Source organism: Melanotaenia boesemani, chromosome 17 (assembly GCF_017639745.1).
Source record: "Melanotaenia boesemani isolate fMelBoe1 chromosome 17, fMelBoe1.pri, whole genome shotgun sequence".
NCBI lineage: Eukaryota > Metazoa > Chordata > Actinopteri > Atheriniformes > Melanotaeniidae > Melanotaenia > Melanotaenia boesemani.
Genome location: NC_055698.1, coordinates 10089063 through 10114554, shown reverse-complemented (window position 1 = coordinate 10114554; position 25492 = coordinate 10089063). Strand labels below are relative to the sequence as shown.

Genomic DNA, 25492 nt, shown 5'->3' with positions numbered 1-25492 from the left:
GGAGGGAGGGAAGGGAACAACGGAAGAAAAAAGAGGGAAGTGCTTTGTATACAAGGAAAGGGGAGAAGACTGAGGAAAAGAGGAGGGTTCAATCAGCAAGGCGGAGACAGAAAGAAGAGGTAACATCAGGAAGTGAGAACATTTTCTATCCTCACTGATGCAGCTGAATCTTTTATCTGTTCATATGTTGGCAGCTTTACTTTTCCTCCAGGAGGAGATACCATGATGCCTCAGATAGCTGCAGAATACTTAGAAGGATTAATCAGATCTTAGGATTATGGTAATCACTTCAGAATGTATTGATTTTCACTGAAAATGTTAACCATCCTAAAGTTCCAGAGGGGAAACCATGCCTAATTAACTTCCCCGAAAGATGTTTTATTCAATGATATATTTAAATCAGTCATGAAACAGCACCATCTACAGTCTCAAAAGGGCAAGTTTTGAGAGTCTTCGCCTTATGTTTATCATAAGACATTGGAGGATGTGACTTTATGGCTCATTTAAATGTATTGAGAGGAACCAAAAAACAAGGCAAATGAATTGCTGTGGGGAAAAAATTCCCTTCATGGATGCTACATCAGTGATCATAACAAACATCCAAAATTAAAAAAAGGCTACCTAAAAGTACATTTGTCAAAACTGTAATGCAGGCCAGTATAATTTCTCCTGCTTTCAACAACATTAGTATAGTACTTCTTACCAGCCAGTCGACCCAGCAAGTTACTGTTAGCAGCAGCAACTCTGGTCTGCTAGCTGCTACAGTTGCTCATGGCCATTTCTATTAGCATCTCTCTGCAACACTGGCAATATTTAGAATATTGTTAAAAGCAATAGATAATGCATAAATTATTATTCTGATGCCTCCATGTTTATACAACCTTGTATACTTGACCTCTTTTACTTTAAAATAGCATAGCAGAGTCAGAGTGTTTGGATTTTCCAGTCACACGCTAATTCACCCACTACAGTGCTCACCATGGAAATACAGTAGGCAGATGTTCAGTTTGTTTATGTGAAATATTCACCATACTGGCTGTGGCAAGGCAGGTTAATGAATTAAGTGAAGTGAAAGGGGAGTTGCATTTTTATCTAATTAAATTTATTATAAAGAACAACAAAGCTATTTTTGTGAGAAAAATCGAAGATCAAAAATCAGCAAATACAAATTAAGTATTGAAACTATGGCAGTCTAATATTAAAATGATTAAAATATAAATAAAGTAGAAATTAAACAGAATGTGGGTTTGATGTGGTGTGAAGTATAGACGAAACTTCTTCTAAACTGTGATGGGAACACAAGACTGTTTTTACCGCCCCAAAGTGCATAAAATCTATACATCTATTTTCTATAAAGTCCCTAGGAGAGTTTAGATAAGGTGCAATGGCTAACATGATCAAGACAGACCTATTTCAACATGATGGCACAGTTGATGTAAGAACCAATGACTACTGGGACGTATACTTATATTTATGGTGTAGAGGGCTCAAAGGAATATGTAAAGTCAGCCGCTGACACATTTCAGACACTACTTGAATTCAGTGGTGCTTCATACTTATATGATGGATTATCACAGTTACATGTTATATAACCAAATGCTGGTTGGATGATCTGAGATAATCACATTAGCCATTTTTTTTCTTATTAGAACATGTCACTGGTATTTTTCTTCATACAACTGACATATTTGCAGACAAAACCTTCTCGTCTTATTGTGCTTATTCTTCCTATACTCCTAAAACTTTGTCACTCACTTTGTTTGGGATATTTTGTGCACTTTGATCCTAAATGGGGCCTCTTAAGGAAGCTTAGAACTGGTTTCAAACCTCCTTGGTACTTGCATTTATAGACAGATGTCTTAAAAATCCTTTATAAAAGTGAGTTGTACCAAATATGAGGGTAGGATGAAAAGTTGATAGATTAGTCACAATATAATGGATGAATTTGACCAAATGTGGTTTACTGGTATACCAAGGAGACCCAAATCAAGACTGAAAGTAGTGTGTAGATATCAGGGGAGTCTATGTTAAAAGAAAAAACACATTTAGTCAAATTTGATCACTGCATCAAGATCAGCTTATTTACATTTTAACCTACCTTTTAGTTCCATTTTCACATAAATGGTGTATTTAAGAATGTCTGTCTGGATCTTGAGTAAATCAAAGCACAAAGAACTAAGACTGACAATTTTCTTGCAATTTAAAAAAAACATTTGAGTCTATACTTGTCCTATAGGTCTCACTTCTGCATTGAACACTATCAGAACATTTTATTACAGAGATGAAACATTTGATCATTTATTGGCTGATATTTGGTTTGTTCATGTAATGAATTTTAAAATAATTGAAGTACTAAGTCATTTCTCTTTACACACACACACACAGATGCAAAAAAAAAACAAAAAAAAAAAAAAAACAGTGAATCCGAGTCTGAATCAAGACAGAATGGTTCTCTTTTATTAAGAGCAAATAAACTCAGGCATAGTTTATTGCTGGAATGTTTGTCTTCTACTAGGTGTGATTTAAACAGTTCCTCAGAGGGAATCCGGACACCCCACTGGCATGTTTGTTAATTTTGGGAGGAGAAGGCATGGTGATGACACGCTTTAGATAGCAGTTGCGCCTACAAAATAAAATCAACATTTAAATGTTCTGCAGAAATACCACTGTTATGAATAATAAATACAATATCAAAGTAAAAACCAAAAAAAACTGAAAATACTGAATAAAAAAAGTTAAAAATAAAAACATAATATATAATAGGATGTACTGTATAATTATAATTTATACAGATTATATACAGAATACAAATTGTATACTGTATATAACTTGTATTTTGGAATTAATACAGGGATACTGGGATCTTTTTCTTTTTTATAACAAGGAGTACTTTACCAAATATTGCTGGTGTTGTCATGTATATAGTTGTAGAATTGGCAGGCAGGCTCCTGGGTGCATGCCTCCTGACATTTGTTTGCATCATCCATCAGCTCAAAGCGAATATCAGAACCACGGAAGTTGATTCCATCATATGCCACCTTAACCCAGTCTATAACATAAAATATTAGCATATTTATTATTAATCTACAAGTAATATTAGTGGAGATTAAGATCAACTCAACTAACAAGAACTTCAGTCGGTTTTGTAAAGTGTGCCTGAGCTTATAGCTTTTGGGTTGTGCTACATACTGTCATCAAGCCGACAGAACCGTGCTGGCATCCCCGATGTGGATTCCGCCTTTGCTTTGGTCACCATCTCTTTTGGATTGTTCTTCAAATAACACTCAAAGTTAGGGCTGCAAAATAATTAAATACATAAGTTTCTAAATTGAAGATGAAGAGAGAAAATTGAAATGATAATTAATTAATCAGGACAGTTAAATAATGATGCAGGAATAAGAGATCAGATAATATTTTCAGAAATAGTTTAAGAAGAATTTATTTCAGTCTGAGACAAACTCACACTACCTGAGGAAAGAGAAAAAGGTGCACCCTGGGTGAGCAGAGCACAAGACCTGGCAGTGCTCGGGAGAGGCAGCTTTCACCATCTGGAGGTTACTTCCTGGGATGTCGATGCCTGGGAAAAGCTTCTTCCCACATGCTGCATAAAACCCAAAGAAAGCAATAAGTAAATACGTGCAAATACCTGCTGGAAGATCTTATAGATAAGACTGACTATGATTGTGTACCTGTATCAAATTGTTGAGCTATTTGTAATTTTTGTGAGAATCCAGATATGAGCCCAGCTCTTCTTTCTACTATGGGAGTCCTTGGTATATTCCAACTGAATTTAAGGTGACACCTGTACCTGTAAGAAATTACACAAAGAAATTAAGCATTTTATAAACGAGCTGGTGTGCATGGTTCATCAAAGATCCTTTTTTCATTGCTCTTTTCTTCAAAGTTCAATGTTAATTTAGATCAATTGCACTGCAAAAATTTGCTATCTTAATATCGGGAAAAAAACCCACGTTATTTAAGATCTTGACTATCATCAAGTGAAATAATCTGCCAGTGCTGTAAGACAAGATTTCCTGAAATAAGAAAACATTTCTAGGCTTTAGGAAAGTGACAAATATAAAACAAGTGGTGAGACACTGTGGAATCTTTGAGATGTGAGCTTTCAGTAGAGGAGTCGTTTGTTCGTGTTCATAGGGAGACATCATCTGTCTTTACATGTGTGTTCGCACTTTGTTGTCTTAACTGTGTTTGGTGATAGAAATGGTTTTGCTGAGCTGAGCTGATTCTGGACTTTCTGTGGATACCAATTTACAGACCTGACTCTACACCCGGAAATGAGACGTTAACTCCTTAACTCCTGGTAGTGGAGGCTGCAGGTGAAGCCAATACAGTCAAGCTAAGAATGCAAATTTAGAGAATTTATAGGCCAGAAATCTGGATAATGAAACACTGAAGCTGCATGGATGGAAGTTATTGTGCATATTGTGAATATTTCTCTCTCCTCACCATCTAGAAGCTGTGAGATTCTAATCCTTCTGTCTGTTCACCTGATGCTGATATTCATCACATATTGTTCCTTCTGTGTTTAGATGGAAGCAGCTTCACAGCTTTAAATTCATCCTGCTGACTTTTTACCTTTTAGTTAGTAAACCATGAAAATTTTATCCTTCTTTCTCATAAATATTTGATTTTATAAATATATATAAAAAAACATTTTAACTGTTGCTGTTTAAAGAGAAAACTGATGCTAAATCTGTTTATGTGTTTAGTGCAGGGGTCTGCAGCCTTTCCAATCCAAAGAGCCATTTTTCCCTCAGCCAGCTAAATAAGACTACTTTAGAGATGCAAATGTCACAGGACTTTTCAAAAAGGCAACTTCATATATTTTTAATGAAGAGCCACCATAGGATATTTGTTATTTCTGAAGAACCACATTTTTATTTCCGTTTTTAGGTTTTAAAATAAATAAAAACATAAACCCCACTATAAACAGAGGATAGACAGAATTTCTTCTAAGGGATGTAGATATTTGTGGAAAATGATATAAAGTAAAAGAAAAAAAAGTCCCTGGTTTCCAACCTAATGACAAGAAAGATAGATTTAAAAAAAGTATTTTAGCCACGTATTTAGAGGCATTGTGGAAGGTCCAGAGAGACTCTTGCAGCTCCAGAGTTGCAGGTTGGAGACCCCTGATGTCGTGTTTGTAAACCAAAATTTACTGCATTTTCTTTATATAGCTGTAGGACTTTTACAGGAAAGAGACATAATTGCAATTAATCGCAGCATGTCATGCGATGAATAGCAATTAAAAATTTTAATCATTTAATCATTATATATATATGATAATTAATCTTTATTTGTATGACACTTTTAAAAAATAAGGTTTACAAAGTGCTGAACAGCACACAGCAAAGTAAGGTAATAAAATCAACAAAGAAAAGACACATGCATGAGTACATTTTGAAAATAAATAAAGTAAATAAAAAAGCCAGTCGATAAAAATGTGTTTTAAGAAGTGACTTAAAAGATGAAACTGATGGTGCCAGCCTTATCTCCTCAGGCAGGTCGTTCCAGAGTCGAGGGGCTCGGAACGAAAAAGCTCGGTCACCTCTGGTCTTGAGTTTCGACCCCGGCACAGCTAAAAGGGACCTGCCTGAGGATCTAAGGCTGCAGGGAGGCTCGTAGGGTGTCAGTAAATCTGTAATGTAGCCAGGTTCCAGACCTAAACAAGCTTTAAAAGTAATCAGTAAAACTTTAAAATCAATTCTAAAATGTACAGCGAGCCAGTGCAGCGAGGCTAAAACAGGTGTAATATGTTGTCTTCTACTAAAACCAGTGAGAAGCCGAGCTGCTGCGTTTTGAGCAAGTTGGAGGTGAGAGAGGGATTTATTGTCAAGACCGGAGAGGAGGGAGTTGCAGTAGTCGAGTCTGGAGAAAATGAGTGCATTGATAACTTTTTGTAAATCGGGCCGGGAGAGAACAGGTTTGATTTTACTGATGGTGCAGAGGTGAAGGAAACAGGACTGGGTGACTTTTTTGATGTGTAGATGAAAATTAAGATTGGAATCAAATATGACACCCAGGTTTCTGGCAGAGGGGTTGATGTTAGAAGAGAGAGGACCAAGACTGTCTTCAATATGGGCGGTGGAGTAAGAAGAGTTGATTAAGATAATTTCAGATTTAGAACTGTTGAGTTGTAGAAAGTTTTGTGCCATCCAACTGTTCACATCGTTGAAACACTCTAACACAGCAGCTAGGCCTCCAGTGTCCCCCGGTCTAAGCAGGAGGTATATCTGTGTGTCGTCCGCATAACAGTGGAAGGACACATTATGGCGGGCTATAACGTGTCCTAGGGGGAGCATATAAATAGAAAACAGAATGGGACCTAGAATAGAACCTTGCGGTACACCACAGGCAATGGGGTCAGAGGAGGACGTTAAATTATCTATTGTGACCGCAAAGGTTCTATCTAAAAGATAAGAGTAAAACCAATCAAGTGCAGTGTCTGTGATGCCAACCCAGGTTATAAGATGATCAATTAAAATAGCATGATCAACGGTATCAAATGCAGCACTCAAATCTAAAAGAATTAAAATGCTCCTCTCTTCCCTATCTGAGGCTAAAAGAAGCTCATTAGAGACTTTGAGGAGAGCTGTTTCAGCGCTGTGTAGTGCTTTAAAACCAGACTGAAATTTCTCAAAGATGTCATTTCCATTTATAAAACCTAAAATCTGATTAGAAACAACTTTCTCTAAAACTTTGGATAAAAAGAGAAGCTTTGAGATCGGTCTAAAGTTGTTAAAATCATCAATGTTTAAATTAGGCTTTTTTAAAAGAGGCTGGACCACAGCATGTTTAAAACAAGGAGGGACACCTTCTGTCAAGGACAGGTTAATGATGGATAAAATGCTGGACCCAACTGTACTAAAAACATCTTTGAGGAATTTGTTGTGTATGGCATCAAGACTGCACGTGGTTGTTTTCATGTGAGATAAAACATCAGCTAAAGAGGAGAGAGATAAAAGAGTAAAATTAGTAAAACAATTAAAACACTTGGGAAAATTCTCTTCTTACAGTGATGGTGTGACTTGGAGTAACTATTTGATTTCTTATGTCATTGACCTTTTTACCAAAGTGATTTAAAAACAGTTCACACAGTTCTGTGGTTGCATCATTAAAATGACAGGGCTTGGGGTTAGTAATTGAGTCTAAAACCTTAAATAAAACTCTAGGATTGGATTGATTTTGTGTAATAATGTTAGAATAAAAAGCTGTCCTCGCTTCTTTGACTGCTTGTTGATAGGATTTAAGACTTTCTTTCCATGCGAGATAAAATACATTTAGCCTGGACTTTTTCCATCTTCTCTCATTTTGCCTGCAAATCCTCTTTAACAATTGGGTGTGTTCATTGAGCCAGGGTTGGGAAATTAAGTTAGGCTTTCTCTCTTTAAAAGGAGCATCAATATTTAAAATAGAGTTTGAGGTTTGATAAAAAGAAGAGACCAGCTCTACCAGGCTAAAATCTGTGTTAAAAGCAGTCGAGGAAGCTGGGGTAAAAAGTTGAGAAAACCTAGAGGTAGAAGAGAAGTTAAAAACACGAGATCGGAAAGGTAAACCCTGAGTAACAGACTTTGGAGGTAAAATAACATTAAATAAAACGGCTTTGTGATTTAAAGTTGTTCTTAAAAATGGCAGCAACCCCCCTTCCTTTTCGGGACAGTCTTGGTTGATGAATGAATGAGTAATCAAGGGGGGGCTGCTTCAATGAGTGGTGTGAAGTCTCCTTGAGTTAGCCAGGTCTCTGTTAAAATCAAAAAGTCCAAGTAATTGCTAGTAATAAAATCGTGGCAAATGAATGTTTTGTTGTTGAGGGATCTGATATTTAAAAGTCCAAAGTGTATTGGAGTGGAGAAGGGAGCAGGGGATGACGAGGGACAGAGAGGAACAGTGATAAGGCCGGGAGGAGAAGGTTCTCTGGGGATGAACTGCCTGTAAGGGTTGGTGATGACAGTGAACCTTTGTTGAAGAGGGCTGCATAGGGAACTGGGTTGAGGGGGTACTAATGCGGGGGGAAGGGGTGAAGTGGGAGCAGAGGGGGTTTCAAGTCAATTTTGATTATGAGTCTGAACAGCATGGATGATGTTGTAAGTTAAGGTAGCTCACGGGAGGGCTCCCAGCTGTATCAGAGCAAGAAAAGCCTGATGACAGCCTCCTTTAACAGTCTGCGGCGAGAGGAGGAAGCCGCTGTCCAAGCTGGGTCCCGCTGCCTCTGTCTGCCGGTCTGTGTTGTCAGGGAACCACTGGCCCGCTGTGGTGGGGACCAGTCCAGCGTGCCGGCCACAGGGGCTACCTGGGTGCCGTCGGTCTGGGATGGAGGGCTCGGATCCTTTGTCTCAGGCTCAGGAACAGCAGGACGAGCCGAGGCTTCATCTATCAGGGCGGCGAAACCGTTGGAGAGGCTCAAACCTTCCCAGCTCTTTCCTTTCCCACGGACCACCACATTAGCCCAGGAGGATCGGTTATTAGGGGTAGAGCAGGATGAAGGTCGGGGACAAGAAAGAGGGTCCCATACAACAGTGTCCTGGAGTGTAGTGACGGAGGTAATGCGATTGTTTAAAGGCTATGTCCATGACTTGTGAGAGAAGGGTGTCTTTCTGTCTGAGTTCATCTGAAAGCCGTTTGATGTCCGCAATAGTTTTATTTGTTTTCAGGCGGTAGATTTGTTCCTTGGTGTGCATGGCGGCTAAAAACAAGCAGGCTAGCAAGCTAACGAAATGACCAACTGGGTTGGCAACCAGCGCTTGACAGACTGGTTTAAAGATGTACAGACCCAAAAGAAAGCCAAAACGCAATAAAGTTCACTCGGGCAGGTAAATCCAGCACAAAAACCCAGTAAAACGTATTAAACTTACCCCCTTTTGTTGCGACCACTTGAGCCATGAAATAACAGAAGCTATAGTATTTGTGGTTTATAAAACAGCTAGCTCTTCAGTTTCACACTACATTCTTTAAAACTCTACAAACACATTCCCCACTGGAAATCAAAATTGTAATATAACTCATATTTACCTGATATTTGGTAGATAGTGATTATCTTTTGCAAAGGTAAAGAACTGACAGGCAGGGTCCTGAGTGCAGGCTCTCTGACACTCCTCATAGTCAGGTGTGAATAGGGATTTATAATCTGCTCCAAAGAAGTCCACATTGTCGTACACCTTAAACAGACAAGGTTCTGGCAGAAACAACAGAAACATAGATGGAGGCTGTTGAGAAGAACATGGACATACACTTTATGACTTAATGGTTTTATTAATGGTGGGAAACCTACGTGGGTCTGGGTCACAGAACTTGAGTGAAAAGCCAGATGTGACGCCTACTAGTGGAGTTCGAAAATTAGGCTGTCCAGACGGAGTTGATTTGAGGTAACAGAAGAAGTTCCTAAAGGTAAGACAAGCTTTTTTGGGGTTAAAATAAAAACCCTTTTTGGACTTTAAAACTGTGCCTGACTGTCCTTCGCTGCTATAAATGCTATGCAATTTTGCAACTTTGACTCTTAGAGGGTTAATCTAAAACTGGAAAACTGCATACTACATTACTTTTTTTAATTATGACAATTATACAACCATCGCATGTCTGAGTGTTTGTTTTGATAAGCATTTTCTATAAGATTAACTCATTTTAGCTTTGTCTTCTGGAAGCATTTTAAATCAGTCAAATTATTTATCAAACATACGTATTATCTTTGGTCCAGTCAGCTTGATGGAAGCTAAAGAATTGGCACGAGGGGTGCTGGGTGCACAGCATCAGGCAGTGCTCAGCATCAGGAGAGTACAAAGTTGTAATGTCATTTCCTGGAAAATCCATGTCCTCAAGATACTCTGGCTCACATTCTGAGAAGTGAAAAAAGGAGACAAAGAGTCCACATATTAAAAATATTTTACCACAGATCAGTAGTAAGATTAAATATTGATGTGTGACCATTCATATGGCTGCATTCAGTCCTATCTTTACCCATTAGTAAACAGTGGGTGCATTACCTCTACTCAAGGAAAGCCTGCTGAGCAACAGCAGGCCTAACAAAACCAGACAGACAGCCATCTTCTACTGCTGACCCTGCAGGGAAAATCAAACTGCTGAGGCACAGCCGCAGTTTAATAGGTGACTCTACAAGTTGCTCAAAGGACAATTTCTCAATCACAATGACCAATTCCCGAAAATTTTATAACTGGTCCAAAGTAAAGTCCAATGACCAAGAAAACAAACTAGGTATGTGAATATCATGTAAAATAAACAAATTATTGTGCAAATCCTGACATGAACTTGTTTCTTTTCAGTGGAGTTTGACCTCTTTTATTGCATGTGTTAAGAGTTCAAAACAGAATTCAGTAATCAAAGACATTGCGGTGAAGGGCAAATAACGGTATAGATGTTTACTTATTTTTTAAATTTCAAATTCATGCTATTGTATTGTATTTCCACTCGTTTACAAAACATTTTTCTCTTTTTAGCATGAGCAGGATGCAAAACTAACAAAAGCTGAAAAGCCAAAAAGGTAAGTAGAGTTCTGCATTTTATCCGAATTGTGAAATGGACCAATTTACTGATTAACTTTTGTTATCAGTCTAGATAAGGGCTAGTCAATTTGATCCTACGAGGGCTGCAATTCAGCAGTTTTTCAATATGTTCTTCTTCAGCACACCTAAGTTAAATTAAATGGATCTAACAGCCTTTCAGTTTCTGCACAATGAATCATTGATTTAAGTCAGGTGTGTTGGAACAGGGATACATGGAAAACCTGCTGGACCAAGGCCCTCGTAGGACTGAATTCAGTCTAGATGTAAGATTTTGTTAAATCATTTTAAGCTTACAGACGGAGAAACACTGGCCTGATTCTGAATTACTGATTCTGTTATTTTCTAGATACAGAGGCCCGTGCGTTCTGATTTTTAGTCCCTCAATCTTGAACTCTGTATTCTACTTCTATTGTAGATAGTCCACTGTGTGGCAATTTAGCTATTTTGTTTCTGTTTAAATCTGTCCATTTATTTTCTATACTGTTTATTCCAATTCAGGGTCGCAGGGAAGCTGGAGCCTATCCCAGCAATTAACAGGTGAGAGGCAGGGTACACCCTGGACAGGTCACCATGTATTGCAGTCTACTTGTTTGAAATATAAATTGTAAATCGTTATTTGCTATATTGCTCTACAAACTGGTCACATGGTACACTCAAAGTAGAGTGCATAAGCTGCAGACTGCAGTTAATGTAGAGCATCATGCATTGCAACCTGAAGCCATTAGCTAGGAGCATGCTAAAGCTAGCATACAGCTTGTTGCTTTGACTTTCTTGAGTCTGCCTGGTTTGCTGTCTGCTGTATACATTACTTTGTAAAAGAATCTATAGTGTAGATCATTACTGAAGTAAACTTTCAAATGTTACAAAACTAACAAGGTTATTTTGTGTTCCTCTTATAAATGGTAAACTTAATTAAGTGATCAATGTTTAATGCTACTGAAAGTCACTTCTCAAACTCACTCTTTTTATGACATTTCAGCAGTGGTCATTGGTGTATCTTAAAATGAAACTCGTCACTTCTTATTTGCACCATGTAACCAGCAGTCTGCATGGTACTTTTGTCTGTTAATCCTGGAAAATATCCAGCTCATTAATGGCATTTAGCTTAGTCTATGCCATGGATATATTTTGAAAAGCTGTTTTGAGGCATTTTTATTTTACAAATATTTTTTATTATTGCTAAAACAATTTGCCAAATTACTTTGCCAAAAAATGAGGCCTTTGTATGACATTTTCATGTTCTCCAGTCACAGAATGCTTATTTGTTCAGAACTTGCTCAGCACAGTTGATATCAGTGGGTTCATCAGCTATTCTTTACTATCAAGACTTTGATCTCAAATTTTACAGGCATTCCAATTAGCATTAAAAAAAACATAAAATCAGAGCTTCTGTTCATTTGTTTCCTCTTTAATGCAAGTTTTTTATTCAGATTTTTTTCTCCCTAAAGGTCTTGATCAACAAACACCATCTCACACACGTCATTGTACTTATCTCAAAGTGAATATATCATTAAGCTTCTAAAAGAAGAACTGGAAGCTATCAAATTCTACCTTTCATTACACAAGTTGACCAACTTGTGAAACCAGGACCTACTTTGGGTTCAAAAGGTTTATACTGATAAAATATATGGAAGTGAAAGCAAATTTGTTTCAGGAAGTTTTTATTGTTGTTTACACATACAAATATTCCTTCTCAAAAAATTGTTTTCTACTAAATTTACTGGACTGAAGTCAAACAGTTCTTCAGAGAGAAGCCTGACACCACATTGGCCAATTTGATAACTGTGGGAGGAGCAGGCATGGTGATGACTCGCTTCAGATAGCAGCGGCGCCTACAACACAAAATCAGTTTTTTATTATTAAGCACAAAAAGTGATGAAGTAATCATGTTGTAAGGTAAATGTAAAAACTCATCAGTAAATGTTCAATGTGCCGTGATGTCTGGGTCTGCCTTGAATTTTTATATATATTCACAAGATTTGTTTTTAAGTGTGTTAAATGTGGAATACTGTACCAATAAAGACGTTGAACCTTTTCATTAACATAGAGATAGGTGTAGAACTGGCAGTCGGGCTTCTCAGTGCACTTCTTTTGGCACGTTTCTGGATCATCCATCATCTCAAAACTAATGTCAGAACCTCGGAAATCTATTCCCCCATAAGTCGTTTTAATCCAGTCTGTTATGAGAGATAATGAGTATGGTTAAGCCTCTGCTGCAACATATAACACTTAACAAAGTTTAAAATATGCAGCTTCAGTACAAAAGACTTTGGAACACTATGTAAAATGTACAGAAATTGTTTCTTTCCACTATCAATTATTCTTCCAGCACACTGTTGTCTTTGTCCAAACTCTTCTAGATGTGATGCTGCCATTAAAATGCATTAATACCTCCCATGAAATAGTAAAATGTCTCACATTAAACATTTTTTTCTGTCTTTTATGTTCTTTAATAAAATAGTTTATAAAATGTGTTTGTCATTGCATTCTGTTTCCACATTTTTTTACACCAAATCAAACTTTTGGCTACAGGTGCAATAATATAAGACTATAAATGACTTTATCTCAATTATAGCATTAGCATCCCAAAAATAGCTGAAAAACATGGAGGTTGTTAGCATAAGAGAGACAAAGGAGGGCAGTGGACAAAATAAAGCCTCCTCTTGGTCATTACTCGATCTAAAATGTTTGAAAATAAAATGGTTGAATTTGGAGTAGGGAAGTCAGAATTATGTGTTTTCCTATTACATGATTACAGCAACATTTTCTATGCTGCAGTCCTTGTGTTTATCAGTGATACCTACTGTCGTCAAGCTGGCAAAGATGTGCAGGCAGCCCTGATGTGACTCCTTCTTTTGCTTTGGTGACCATTTCAGTTGGATTGTTTTTTAAGTAGCAACTGAAGTCATCACTGCAACAAAAAAATAAATAAATAACTGAGTAACAGAAGAGGAGAGAAATGAAAAACAGAATCAACTAGTCAGGACATTCAAAGATGATGCTGGAAAATGTGAGGATTAATTTAAGTATTTACTGTTTTTTTCTTGCATTGTATATTTGCATCATAAGTTAATTAGATCAAATATGTTGAATAGAATACATAATTAAATATTCCTGAATTCATAAAAGGTGGGATGCAGCGTAAAATGGAAATAAAACAAAATGCAATAATTTATCAAATTTCATCCATATGTTATTAGCAAGAAAAAGTACCAAAAAACTGTTTAAAATTAAACATTTAACTATTTCATGAAAAATATTAGCTTATCATGAGTTAAATGGGGCCACTATATGTTAAATAAGTTGGGGCATGACCAGAAAAGGCTTAAAGGTTAAAAAGTTAAATAATACCAGGTATTGGGCATAAAAAAAAGGTAAGTTAGAGAAGCTGAGTTTCTTTTAAGTAAAAATGAGAAGAGAAGGTTCTGCAGTTAGCAAAGTCCTGTGTCTACAAATTGTGTAAAAAAATTCTAATTATGCTCCTTGATGTAAATATCAATTGCAAATACTTTGAATATTCAATAATCTACAGTAGATAATAATAACAAAACACTTTGTTAATCTGGAGACATTACTGTTAACTACCATAGATCTTCCGGGCAGTGATGCTTTAACAACAAGTGTCATTCTGACATGGAAATGCAGGTTAAAGCTCCACCATGCAAAAAAATAAAAGCTATATGTAAAAATATTCCAGAAACGTTGCCATCTTCTCTATGCTAAAGTTCATTTAGCTGGAACGAGGCAAAGTAAAAAACAGTTCTTTGGTCAGACAACTGAAGTTTGAGATCATTTTTGGGAATTCAAAAGGCTGAATCTTTGGTATTGTGGTACATTATTATCTACTGGCAACTTGCACTGAAAAGGCACCATCAATGCTTACAGTTACTGTATGTACAGGTTAAACGGCAACACAAGCTTTCATCCAGATGAGATCTTGTTTAGGGAAAGTTTTGCATATTTCAGAAAGACAATACTAAACGAAGAGTCAAACTACCTGAAAAAAGAGAAGAAGGTGCACTGTGGATGAGAAGAGCACAGGGCCTGACAGTGTTCAGCAGATACAGCCTTCAGCGTCTGGATATCACTTCCTGGGATGTCAGTGTGTAGAAACAGCTTCTTCTGACATGCTATGTAAAACACCGATACAATGAGGAAACATGAATAACTGTATACAGGAAATTGTCATAAAGCTAAGACTCTGTATGAGTATGTGTACCTGCATCAAATTGTTTAGTTATTTGTGTGTTTAGGGAAAATCCAGATACCAGACCAGCCTGTCTTTTTAGAATTGGAGTCCTTGGTATATTCCAGCTGAATTTAAGGTGGCACTTATACCTAAAACACAAGAAACAGTTACACCTTTATTGAATGACCTAACTACAAATTTAAACCACGGTAGATGCCAGAGCTGCATTTTACTGCTCATTGGGCTGGACAAACATTGGAGCAGTACTCACCCTCAGAGAGTTTGTAACTTCTGTGTTTCAGAATAAGCTTGTTTCTAATCTTGCATTCCTATAATCGACCAGCTACTACATGAGTATAATTTTCCACATACTTGCTTGTGTGCTACACTTTTTACCAGAGGATTCCACTAGGGGGCGCATCAGAGAAAGACCAGATGCAGTAGCTGAATTTGTCAGGTGGAAACAGAGTAATAAACATGGCAGCAACAGAGGTTGGCATTTGGCTCATTTTAAAATCATGGTAGAAAAATTTCAGCAGTGGTATCATAGATGTTGTGTAAGAACCATAAATAAAGCATGCTGTGTCTTGTCTTCTAAATATTCTGTCATTAACCACTTGTACGTGCAATTAAAAGCAAGATATCATGGAGTCTATTGCATCTGCAAGGGTAAAGAAAAGAGCTTTAAACAGAAATTACACAATGATCCGTGCAGAGAAAAGAGTGTCACAAAGCTGAACACAGATGGCAAAAAACAAATCCCTACATCCACTCTAACAGCTATAAAGACAGATCCGTAGTACAGAACTAAAAAAATACAAGGCAGCCCTTCTTTTCAAGAGTTATTACTAAACACAGCAGCAATTCTTGTCTTGTTTGCTACTTTTGATCAGCTGACACCCACAATATCCTGGTTGTTCCAGGCCTACCGCTCAGGCCTAGGACCTGGACTCTGTGGACTATTCTGTTCCCCTAAATTCAGCTCAGACAGCTGCTAAAAAAACCTCAGAGGAAACCGTGCAGAAGTTAAAGTGGCCGTCCATCCTTTCCCACAAACCCTGAAAACTACAGTGATCACACTACTGCTGAAAAAGAGCAATTTGGACACCTCAACAATGAACAACAACAGAGCCATCTCAAACATCCCGTATAGGAGTAAAATAACTGAAACAGTTTTACAACAGCTTTACAAATTACTGGCACTTAACAGGTGTTTTGATGTCCTTCAGTCAGGATTTTGAACAAACCACAGCACTGAAACTGCTCTGGACAAATAGTAGCAGAAGTTCAGGTTGTTTTGTGTATTTATTTATTTATTGTTCTGAGAGATCTCAGTTCAGCTTTTGACACTGTCAACCGTAACATAAGAACAACTGGAAAACTGAGTGGGAACATCTTGTCTCATCTGATTTGAATCCTTTTTGAAAGGCAGGACTACTTTGCACCAGCTGGTAACAAGAGATCTTCTCAAACAAATATAACATGTAAAATTCTCCAAAGATCAATATTGGGCCCCATATTGTTCAGCATCTACACACTCCCATTAGCTTGGATCATGAAAAAGAACAAAATCTTTTATCATAATCTATATTACTGTGTCACCAGGGTACGCTGGTACTAAGCTTTTAGATGTTAGTGTCCAGTAATTAGTGCACATCTTTAGTCAATAATGTTAAAAACAATGAATCAAGCCAAAAATCTGATGTCATTTTTAACTCTGAGCTAAAATTTAACAGCCATATTAAAGAAATAATCAAATCAGCTTTTTACCATCTGATTATAGCTTGAACAAAAGGCTCAACATGATTTAAAAAAACATCAGTAGGCCTGATTACTGTTACTGAGTTTTTACAGGTTTCAATAAAAATAAAATAAAACAAACAAACAAAAAAAAACTCCAAACCCTGGTTTGCTTTCATGGCTATTAAGACTCATTTGGAGCAGTTTGATCATGCATTTGCACCCCGGTGTGGACTAAAAAGGCAAACTCTGGTTCACTTTCAATCTCTGTTTACTTCCTGGTGTGATTCACTTACAGTGTGAAAGCAAACAGACTATGCAGTGAACCAAAGAGAGGAAGTGACGTATTATAGCCTGCTGGACAGCTCTCTGCCTCTCCTGCTGCTCATACTGGACAAATTCTAGTGGAATCTGCATTAGGTTGGAACACCGAAGTGAAAACAAAAACCTCAAGATTAGATAAGTTTATTGTTGCTTTTTAAAATCCCAAAAACACTTTTCCTGTTGAGTTAAAACCAGACATTACCTCTCGCATCACAGCAGACTATACAGTAATAATATTCATATATAATGTAACACTGTGCAGTCCACCTTTACCTGATGTTTGATGGTAAGAAATCCTCATTTATAAAAGTGAAGAACTGACAGGCTGGATCATGAGTGCAAACTTTCTGACAATTCTCAAAGTCCGGTGTGAACAAGAATTTGTAACCTCCCCGGGGAAATCCACGTTCTTGTACACCTGAGAAAGACAAGGTTCTAGCACAGACAAAGATAAGTTAGACGGAGACAGAATATGGACATATACTTCATGATTTCATCAGTGGTTTTGGTAATGCTGGTGAACCTACGTGGTTCTGGGTTGCAAGGTTTGAGAGAAAAGCCAGATGTGACGCCCAGCAGTGGAGTCTGAGAATTAGGTTCTCCACTGGATGTGTGTTTAAGGTAGCATTGGAAATGCCTGCAAAAAAAGAGATCGTAGTTTAATTTCTACTTTCCCCATTTTTCACAATCAATTTCTGTGTGTGCTTGCATTTAGCTGGATAAAAGGTGAATGTTTCACAATTCTACCCATTACATAATAATTGTAACAAGATTATTACAAAATAAGACTGTAGTTTTATTTAAATATTCCTAATTTATTTAAAGACTGTACATACAAAAGTTTATCTTTTTTCTTTTTATGTGTGTTTTATTTTCCTCTTAAAGGTACAGTGTGTAAGAATTACTGACATCTAGTGGTAAAGATGCGCATAGAAATTACTTCAAATCCCAAGCAGCTCAGAATGGACTGTGGTCGTCATTGGCCGGATTTCTTTCAGACAAGAACATGTTTTCATCTGCGAGTGGATCCGGCGGCCTCAGGTGCAGCAATGCCTTCATGTAACTGCCCAAAAATTAACATGTGTACTGTCTTCTTCTAAAGATATAACAGTTATTATTGCAGTGATTTAATGCCAATGAAAAGACAGTTTTTAAAGGCTAAATAATTAGGGTCCGAGCCATACAAAGTATGGCAAGGCCCTATTGTTACTGAAATGTTTATTCTCCTCCTCCTCCTCCTCCTCCTCCTAAGCGCTTCGACCCCACATTTGACCCCCTAAACACCCATGAAAAGTTGTGAAACTTGGCACACACCTCAAGCCCGGCGAAAATTGCAATATTCTAAGGTCCGCATACACTTCAATGCAAAAATGGCTCAACAGCGCCACCTAGAAAAAAAAATTACCCCCAAATGAACGGGGACCCGAACGTCTACTTCGATGTAGGAAGACGAAACTCGGCACACACGTGTAACACCCCGAGGCGAGCAAAAAAGTCAATCAAACACCTGTTGCCATGGCAACTGGGTGCCCGCCATCTTGGCGTGTACGGCCATTTTTTGGCCATTTTTTTCACTTTACACACATCGTATTTGAACGAACTAGTCTGAGGGGATTCGTGCGACCGTCTCCAAACTTGGTGGGAACCTTCCTGACAAGTTGGGGACCAAACGCTCCTCAAATCTTTCTAATAGCAGAAAGCGTGTTACCGTGGCAACCGACAGAAAATGACCTTCTCGCCATGAAACACGGTTTGCTCATATCTCCATAGAAATACGTGGGATCTGCACCAAACTTGCCAGTATTCATACGTGTCACACCCCAAGGCCAGCAAAGAAGTCAATCGAACACCTGTTGCCATGGCAACAGGGTGGCCGCCATCTTGGATTTCACTGCCATTTGAACGAACTAGTCTGAGGAGATTCGTGCGACTGACTCAAAACTTGGTGGGAAGCTTCCTGACAAGTTGGGGACCAAACGCTCCTCAAATCTTTCTAATAGGAAAAAGCGTGTTACCGTGGCAACCGACGGAAAACGCCTTCTCGCCATGAAACACGGTTTGCTTATATCTCCACAGGAATAAATGGGAACTGCACCAAACTTGACAGGATTCATACAGGTTGGGTCCTTAACGCATTACACCACCTGTTGTCATGGCAACATCGGGTGGCGGGGTCCAGGACGCTCGGACCCGATGGATGCCGCTTGCGGCTTTAATTAGGATTATTTCTGTAAACATAATCTTAAATGTCCTCATTTGTTGCAAAGGATAAAAAGAAGCTTCCCTTTAAACAATTTGTCTCTCTACATTAACAATGTTTTTGTCAAGTTTTTCTCCTTTTTAAGTAAGAGTTGCATGACGGAATAACTTGTGTGTAGCTCTTTCTTACTTCATGGTCCCTTAATCAATCATATGCGACCCCCCACTGTTGCCAAACAACAAGGCAACGTTTGGTATTTTATGTCGACAAAAGAGCAGCAGCCTGCAGGTATGGAAGCTAGTAAAAGAAGCAGACCAGAAATAGTTTCAGAAAAACCTAAAAAGCCTTGGCATCCAGCTAAAAAATCAAGCAACCAAAAACGGAATAAAATGAGGATCAATATTGGAGAATCTTTTGAAAGGTGGAGAAGTCTGAGGGACCAAATTAATTTCAAAATGGATGCAGAGCTGGCAAAGTTTCTCCTGGACAGGTAAGTACCGGAATAGTGCTTAAATTAACCAAAAAGTTTATCTTGATTTACAAAGATTTTAGTCTAATTTATTTCTCGGCACTCACTCTCGGAAAAGGGGGGGAGGGAGGAAGATTTGGCATTTTCTGTCACTGACATTTGATATTGTTACAAGCTGCACCTTTAAGTTACACAATTCATTTATGACTATCAGCTTCTTCGCTTTCAAGTTTAACACATTTCAAGATGTCATTTCACTTATATGTGTCTTTATGAAGCATTTTCCTTCAAACAAATCTTTTTTTTTTACTAATATTGCTTCTGAACTTGTTATACCCATTATCTTTGGTCCAGTCCGACCGAATGAAGGTGAAGAAGAGACATGAGTGGAACTGGGTGCACAGCAGCTGACAGTGCTCCACATCAGGAGAGTACAGTACTGTAATATCTGCTCCTGGAAAATCCACATTAACCAGAAACTCTCGCCTACATTCTGAAAAATGATAAATGAGACAAAGCAACACTTAAAAAGTAAAAGTATCTGAGTACATAAAAGTTGTGAAACAAACACATGCATGCATGATGAAACATAAGTAGCCACAAAAATCTGTTCTGTGATTAAACTAAATAAGTAAACAAAATATGAATATTACCTTGACCAAAAGAAAGACTGCTGAGTGACAGCAGGCTCAACAAAACCAGACAAGTATCCATCTTTTATTGCTGATACTGCAGAGGAAATCAAACTCCTGGTACACAATTCTGGTTAAATAAGAGGCTTTGCAAACACAAGTTGGTTAAAGTACAGTTTTGCAATCACAGTGTCAGTGAACCACCAAGTGGTTTAATATTAAGTGTAAAAAGACCAAGAAGAGTAAAAATATATTATCTTCAAATGAACATTTAAAAATCATATCACTTAAAAATGTTATTCTACCAAGTCATAACATGATTTCTTTTTAAATATGCAGCTGTTTAAAATCTTTTACGAACTCGTCTTGTTATCATGGAGTTTGACTTCTTACTGCCAGGGTCAAGAGTTCAGAATAAAAATCAACAAAGGCTTTTTTAGGGCTCGACCCAAGAATGGTGTTTAGGTTTGCTCTGCTGACCCATTTTGAAAATTAAGATCAAGTCATGCCCATTCATTTACCCTTTGTTGTAAATATAGTGCATTTTATTCACATTAGTGTTTATTTTCTGTAACGAGGCATCAGACTGACCACAGAATCTTCGAAACTCTAAACTAGGTAAGATGCAAATGTATTAAAAAAATAATAATAATAAAAGAGAACTATGGGTGGACTTGGACATTTGTGCAGGGGATGTTTATTGTTATCTAATTGTCATCCAAAAATAAATAAATAAAAATAAATAAAGTTATGCAGCTGGCTAGCCTTACCTCCTGGGGATAATAGTAGTAGAGTGGTCTCAGTTTAGATTCACTCTGTATTGTCAAGGAGGTGCCATGGTCACCTCTCACTGCCGACATGCAGCCACTGGCTGTAATGTCGCCTCTTGTCTTGACTGTCAGTCAGTGTTTGGCTCACACTTACAGCTTAATGTCATCCTTGCATATATTGAGAAAAAGTATATTAAATCTTATTTGCTTTACAGACTTTGTATTGCTAAAACAATATACATGAATACTTTTGCCAGCCAGTCGAAGCCTTTGTGTGAAGTTTTCATGTTTTCCAGGATTTTCTGTCTTCAATCCCTTTTTGTATCATGTGTTTTCTGTAACAGAGGGCTTATTTGTTCAGACTTACGGTTTATAAATAACAGGGAGATCACAGGCCATTCTTTACTATCAGGATTTTCCATCTTTAGAATACTGAATGAGTTCTAATGTTTATTATGAGGTAAGATAATAATTTTTCTAAAAACACAAATTATCTTAATTTGTTTCCTGTAAAATACAAATTATAAAAATATTGTTTATCAATAGATTGAAACTCTTCATAATCAAGCTCCATATTTTAAATGTCATAGAACCATATTAACCAAATTAAGTGCTTAACCCTTTAATGTCATGTGTACAGTATTATATATGATATATGCAGTTTCTGAGACATTTTGTATCATTATATGGTAAAAATGTGGCTCAGAACCTTGTTGTAGACAATCTTATATTTGTCTTTTATCTTGGGTCGGGCTTTAAAGGGTTAACTCTCAAAGTGAAGACTTTATTATTTTTTGTGGAGTTTCTAAAGATAGAATTGGTGACTTTTCAGCTTGTGAAACTAGAACCTGGTCAGGATTTAAGAGGCAGAACATATCTTTTCATAAGTGACTTATCCTATACAGTTCTAATTTGAAAATATTAACAAAAAAGCTAAATTATTTAAAGACTTTTCTTTATTAGCTTATGTTTACACACAAACACTTAGAAAAAATACCACAATCATGATCGATTGAGACTGTATATTTGTCTTATTGGCAAATAATAATGATCTTTTCCCAAATCTTTTCTTTACGACAACATTGTAGTCATAAATTCCTCAGGGAGAAACCTGACACCACATTGACCAGTTTGGACATATTGGTAGCAGCAAGCATGGTGCTGATATGTTTCAGATAGCAGCGGTGCATACAACACAAAATCAGCATTTTATTATTAAGCATAAGAAGTAGTGCTGTGATCAAATTACAGAATATAAGGTAAATAAATATGACTACTCATAGATAAATAAATATTGAGTGTTCCTTGATTTCGTGGTATTTCCTGAATTTCCTGTTTGACTTCTTAGAGACTCTGCCTCTCTAAGGTGCTCTTTAAACATGTTAACCTAATTATTTGTAACATGTTCCTCCTGCTGTTTCTTTCTTAGTATCACTGGATTTTAAACAGGCATCATTTTGTCATGAAAATCACTTGTTGGGAACATGAACTAGCAGTAAGCGCCCTCTTGTGGTCAGTTATGGTATTGACTTGGATTGACCTGCTTACTTCAGTGTAAAATGCATTCTTTCTCTCACACATGTAATACACAACAGATTTTTTCTGATTTTTACATGCTGCCTTACAAAACTTACATTTAAAGTTTAATTTATTTTATTTAACCGTCCACCTTTCCTTGATGTCCTGTGGTGTGAAATCTCCATTTGCAAAAGTTGAGACAGACAGGGTCCTGAGTGCAGACTCTCTGGTGTGAACAAGAGTTTTTAATCTGCCCCATGAAAGTCCACAGTATTGTACCTGAGAAAAAAGGGTTCTGACACAGACAAAGCCAAGTCAGACAGGGACAGTTAAGGAGAATATGGACATATATTTTATGGCTTCATCAGTGGCTTTGGTAATGCTGGAGAACCTACGTGGTTCTGGGTTGCAAGGTTTGAAAGAAAAGCCAGATGTGACTCCCAGCAGTGCATTCTGACAATTATGTTCTAGGGAGTGTATTGGAGGAAGCAGTAGAAGTGCTTGCAAAAAGAAGTGAAGAGAACATTTTGAAAATTCTATTTTTCCCTTTATTTTTTAATGCATGCATGTAGGTGAAAATTAGGGAAAAGTGCTTCTATGCAGCTGCCGTACATGCCTCAATGCTAGACTGAGTAGACATTGCATAATCATAGTGACTGGACCATTAAATAATAGGTCCACACAGTTAAATGTGAATTATAGTTCTCCTGCATATAAAGCATGTAAACCTGTTTTGATGATCGACTAATGACTCGCTAATTTATTATTTGCACGGTGATGTGGTGGTTAGCACCGTAGCCTCAGTAAGAAGGTTGCTGGTTCAAGCCTCTGCTGGGGGGAGATTAAAACATGGGGGTGGTGGCCTTTCTGTGTGGAGTTTGCATGTTTTCCTGGTGTAAATGTGGGATTTCTCCAGGTACTCTGGCTTCCTCCCACCATCCAAAGACGTGCATGTTTGGTTAATTGGTCTAAATTCTCCCTAGGAGTGAGTGTGATTTTTTATTTATTTATTTATTTCTTTATTTACTTACTTACTTACTATTCCTGTTTGGGTATGTTTAATGCCTATTGTGTCTGGTCCAGTCAGACCACACCAATCAATGTTTGAAAAAAAGCTGTTGCCTACATCCTGAGAAATGATAAACGAGACTAAGTAATACGTGCAAAAACATATTACTAAATAAAAGTTGTGACATAAACACATCCATTATCATACATATATACACTCCTGAGCCCCATCTGCAGTTAAATAAGGCAGCTTTGCAAACTCAAGTTGGTGAAAGGCCAACTTTGCAACCCCAATGATCTGTTTGCATGCACTGCATTTTAACACTATCAAGCTCATTTCACACCTCATGCACAGACTTAACTAAACATATTGATGGCATAGAAAGGCTAAATGAAGACTGTGTGGATAACAGTCTTGAAATAATAAACCAGTCAAATTCAAATTATTATTTTTTTTTTTATTTTATTTTCTTCACAGCACATTGATAAAGCATGTTCTGTAGAGTAAGTCACAAACAATGATGTATGGATTATATCCAACACATATCAATTGCATAGCTTTTAATCATGTGAACTTCTAGAATAGTGCAGTGCAAGGAGTGGTTACACATTAATGCAACGGCAGCAGGTGCAGTTTTTGGATTTTAGAGGTTTTTCAGCACGTCCTGCCCTGGTGTGTCCTTCCAGACCTGAGGCCAGGTGGCTTTGATGCTGGGTCTGTCCTTCAGACAGTTGTAGTAAGCTGCCAGTTTAGGGTAGTGCTCCTCAGACAACCTACATCAAAGAGTGGTGATGTAAGACTTTTATTCATCACTGTTTATTATTCCATTGATTTAAATATTAATAAAAAGACTAAAAGCAATTTCTGGTCATTTAATGCACTTACCCATGGCGGAAGAGATAAGCAATTGCTGGGTAAATAACCACATCAGCCAGTGTAAAGGTCTTTCCTGCCAGGAAACAGCCTGATCCCTGAAAGAAAGAACAAATGCATTGTTGAACTAAGATATCCACGTTTGCTACCTGGGGGGAAAAATAAACCTATCCTAGAGCATGCACACTGATGGCATACAGCTTGACATGCTTTTTTAATGGTTCAAGTTTTAAGAAAATGTTAGCTTTGATAGTTTGCAGAATACTTATTACATATGAAAAAAATATAAAACAAGTGAAGAATGAGCTTTGCTTTTCTCTGAGAGTTAAATGTGAAGATCAACACCACACTTATAGGTGCCAGGACAGTTTGTCCTAACAGAAAAATGGACTTTTAATCCAAAGATAACTAAATTCACAGAACAACTTTCAAAGCTCACAACCTCAAGAGGCTGGGTTGTCTAAATGACAAGATTTGGCTTCACTAGAATTAGGGCAGGAAATCATTGCATCCAACTGAATAATTAGTCCAGCGTCCTTCATCAAACCACAACTAGTGTTTTTAAAAATACTTTTGTAATACAATCATTAAAAAAAAAAAAACAAGAGCAGTTGTTAGTTAGCAATATTTGCTATATGAAGCTGTTATCCCAATATTTCATATGAGGACTTTTTTAGCAAAGGTAAAAGGCTCATTTTGCATAAAAGTTGTGATATGCAGCAATTAAATACAATTAAAATAAAGTGCTTCTGTGGATCTGACAGACTTGTGGAGTAATTACAGATTCGGTTTCCACCCTACCGGCATGTATCCCTCCCACATTTTGACTTCATCTTTCAGATTCTCTCTGTTTCTCTTCAGAGCAGAGTCGTGCCTCTCGCCCTCTGGGACCTTCATGTTGTAGTAGATAACGTCCCCTGAAAATTGATAACAGGGAATATGAACTGTGAGCAAAATCAGTCAAGTCTTTGTGCACTCTGGATGAAATCCACTCTCACACATGCTAGTAGTTATTGTTTCCCCTTTTTACAGCAGTGAGTGGAATCAGCCAGGATATTATGCAACAGCAGTTGCATAATGAGCAAAACATACTATCACCCTGCTATGCACAAGTTTTTTTTCTAATTAATTCAGAACTTTGCTCTTATCTTCTTTTATTTTACTTTGTTTTCCTTTCTTTCTTTCTTTTCTTTTCTTTTATTTAAACTAAATAATCCCATTGTACAAATGTGG

The 25492-nt window shown here is 37.4% G+C and overlaps 2 protein-coding genes, 1 long non-coding RNA gene and 1 pseudogene across 3 annotated transcripts in view; 1 reads left to right on the top strand and 3 right to left on the bottom strand.

Annotated features, from left to right (window-relative positions):
* Positions 1-2435: 2435 nt before the first annotated feature.
* On the bottom strand, positions 2436-10120 carry LOC121656774 (coagulation factor XI-like). The gene is made up of 9 exons (XM_042011896.1): positions 9999-10120; positions 9695-9851; positions 9290-9399; positions 9031-9193; positions 3690-3808; positions 3469-3601; positions 3190-3296; positions 2896-3049; positions 2436-2623 (listed from the first exon to the last, which is right to left on the bottom strand). The coding sequence occupies exons 1-9, from the start codon at positions 10057-10059 to the stop codon at positions 2512-2514; spliced, it is 1116 nt and encodes a 371-aa protein (XP_041867830.1). The 5' UTR covers positions 10060-10120; the 3' UTR covers positions 2436-2511.
* Positions 10121-12179: 2059 nt separating this feature from the next.
* LOC121656773 lies at positions 12180-20254 on the bottom strand (annotated as a pseudogene).
* Positions 14880-25492, top strand: part of LOC121656781 — a 25041-nt gene continuing 14428 nt past the window's right edge. The window contains exon 1 of the long non-coding RNA XR_006013468.1: positions 14880-15761. This is a non-coding gene — a long non-coding RNA (uncharacterized LOC121656781). The remainder of the gene's footprint in view (positions 15762-25492) is intronic.
* Positions 23823-25492, bottom strand: part of LOC121656776 (glutathione S-transferase A-like) — a 3003-nt gene continuing 1333 nt past the window's right edge. Inside the window, exons 4-6 of the mRNA XM_042011897.1 lie at positions 25061-25176; positions 24272-24357; positions 23823-24159 (exon numbers count right to left, since the gene is read on the bottom strand). Of these exons, the coding sequence (XP_041867831.1) occupies positions 24030-24159; positions 24272-24357; positions 25061-25176 (332 nt within the window). The 3' untranslated portion in view covers positions 23823-24029. The remainder of the gene's footprint in view (positions 24160-24271; positions 24358-25060; positions 25177-25492) is intronic.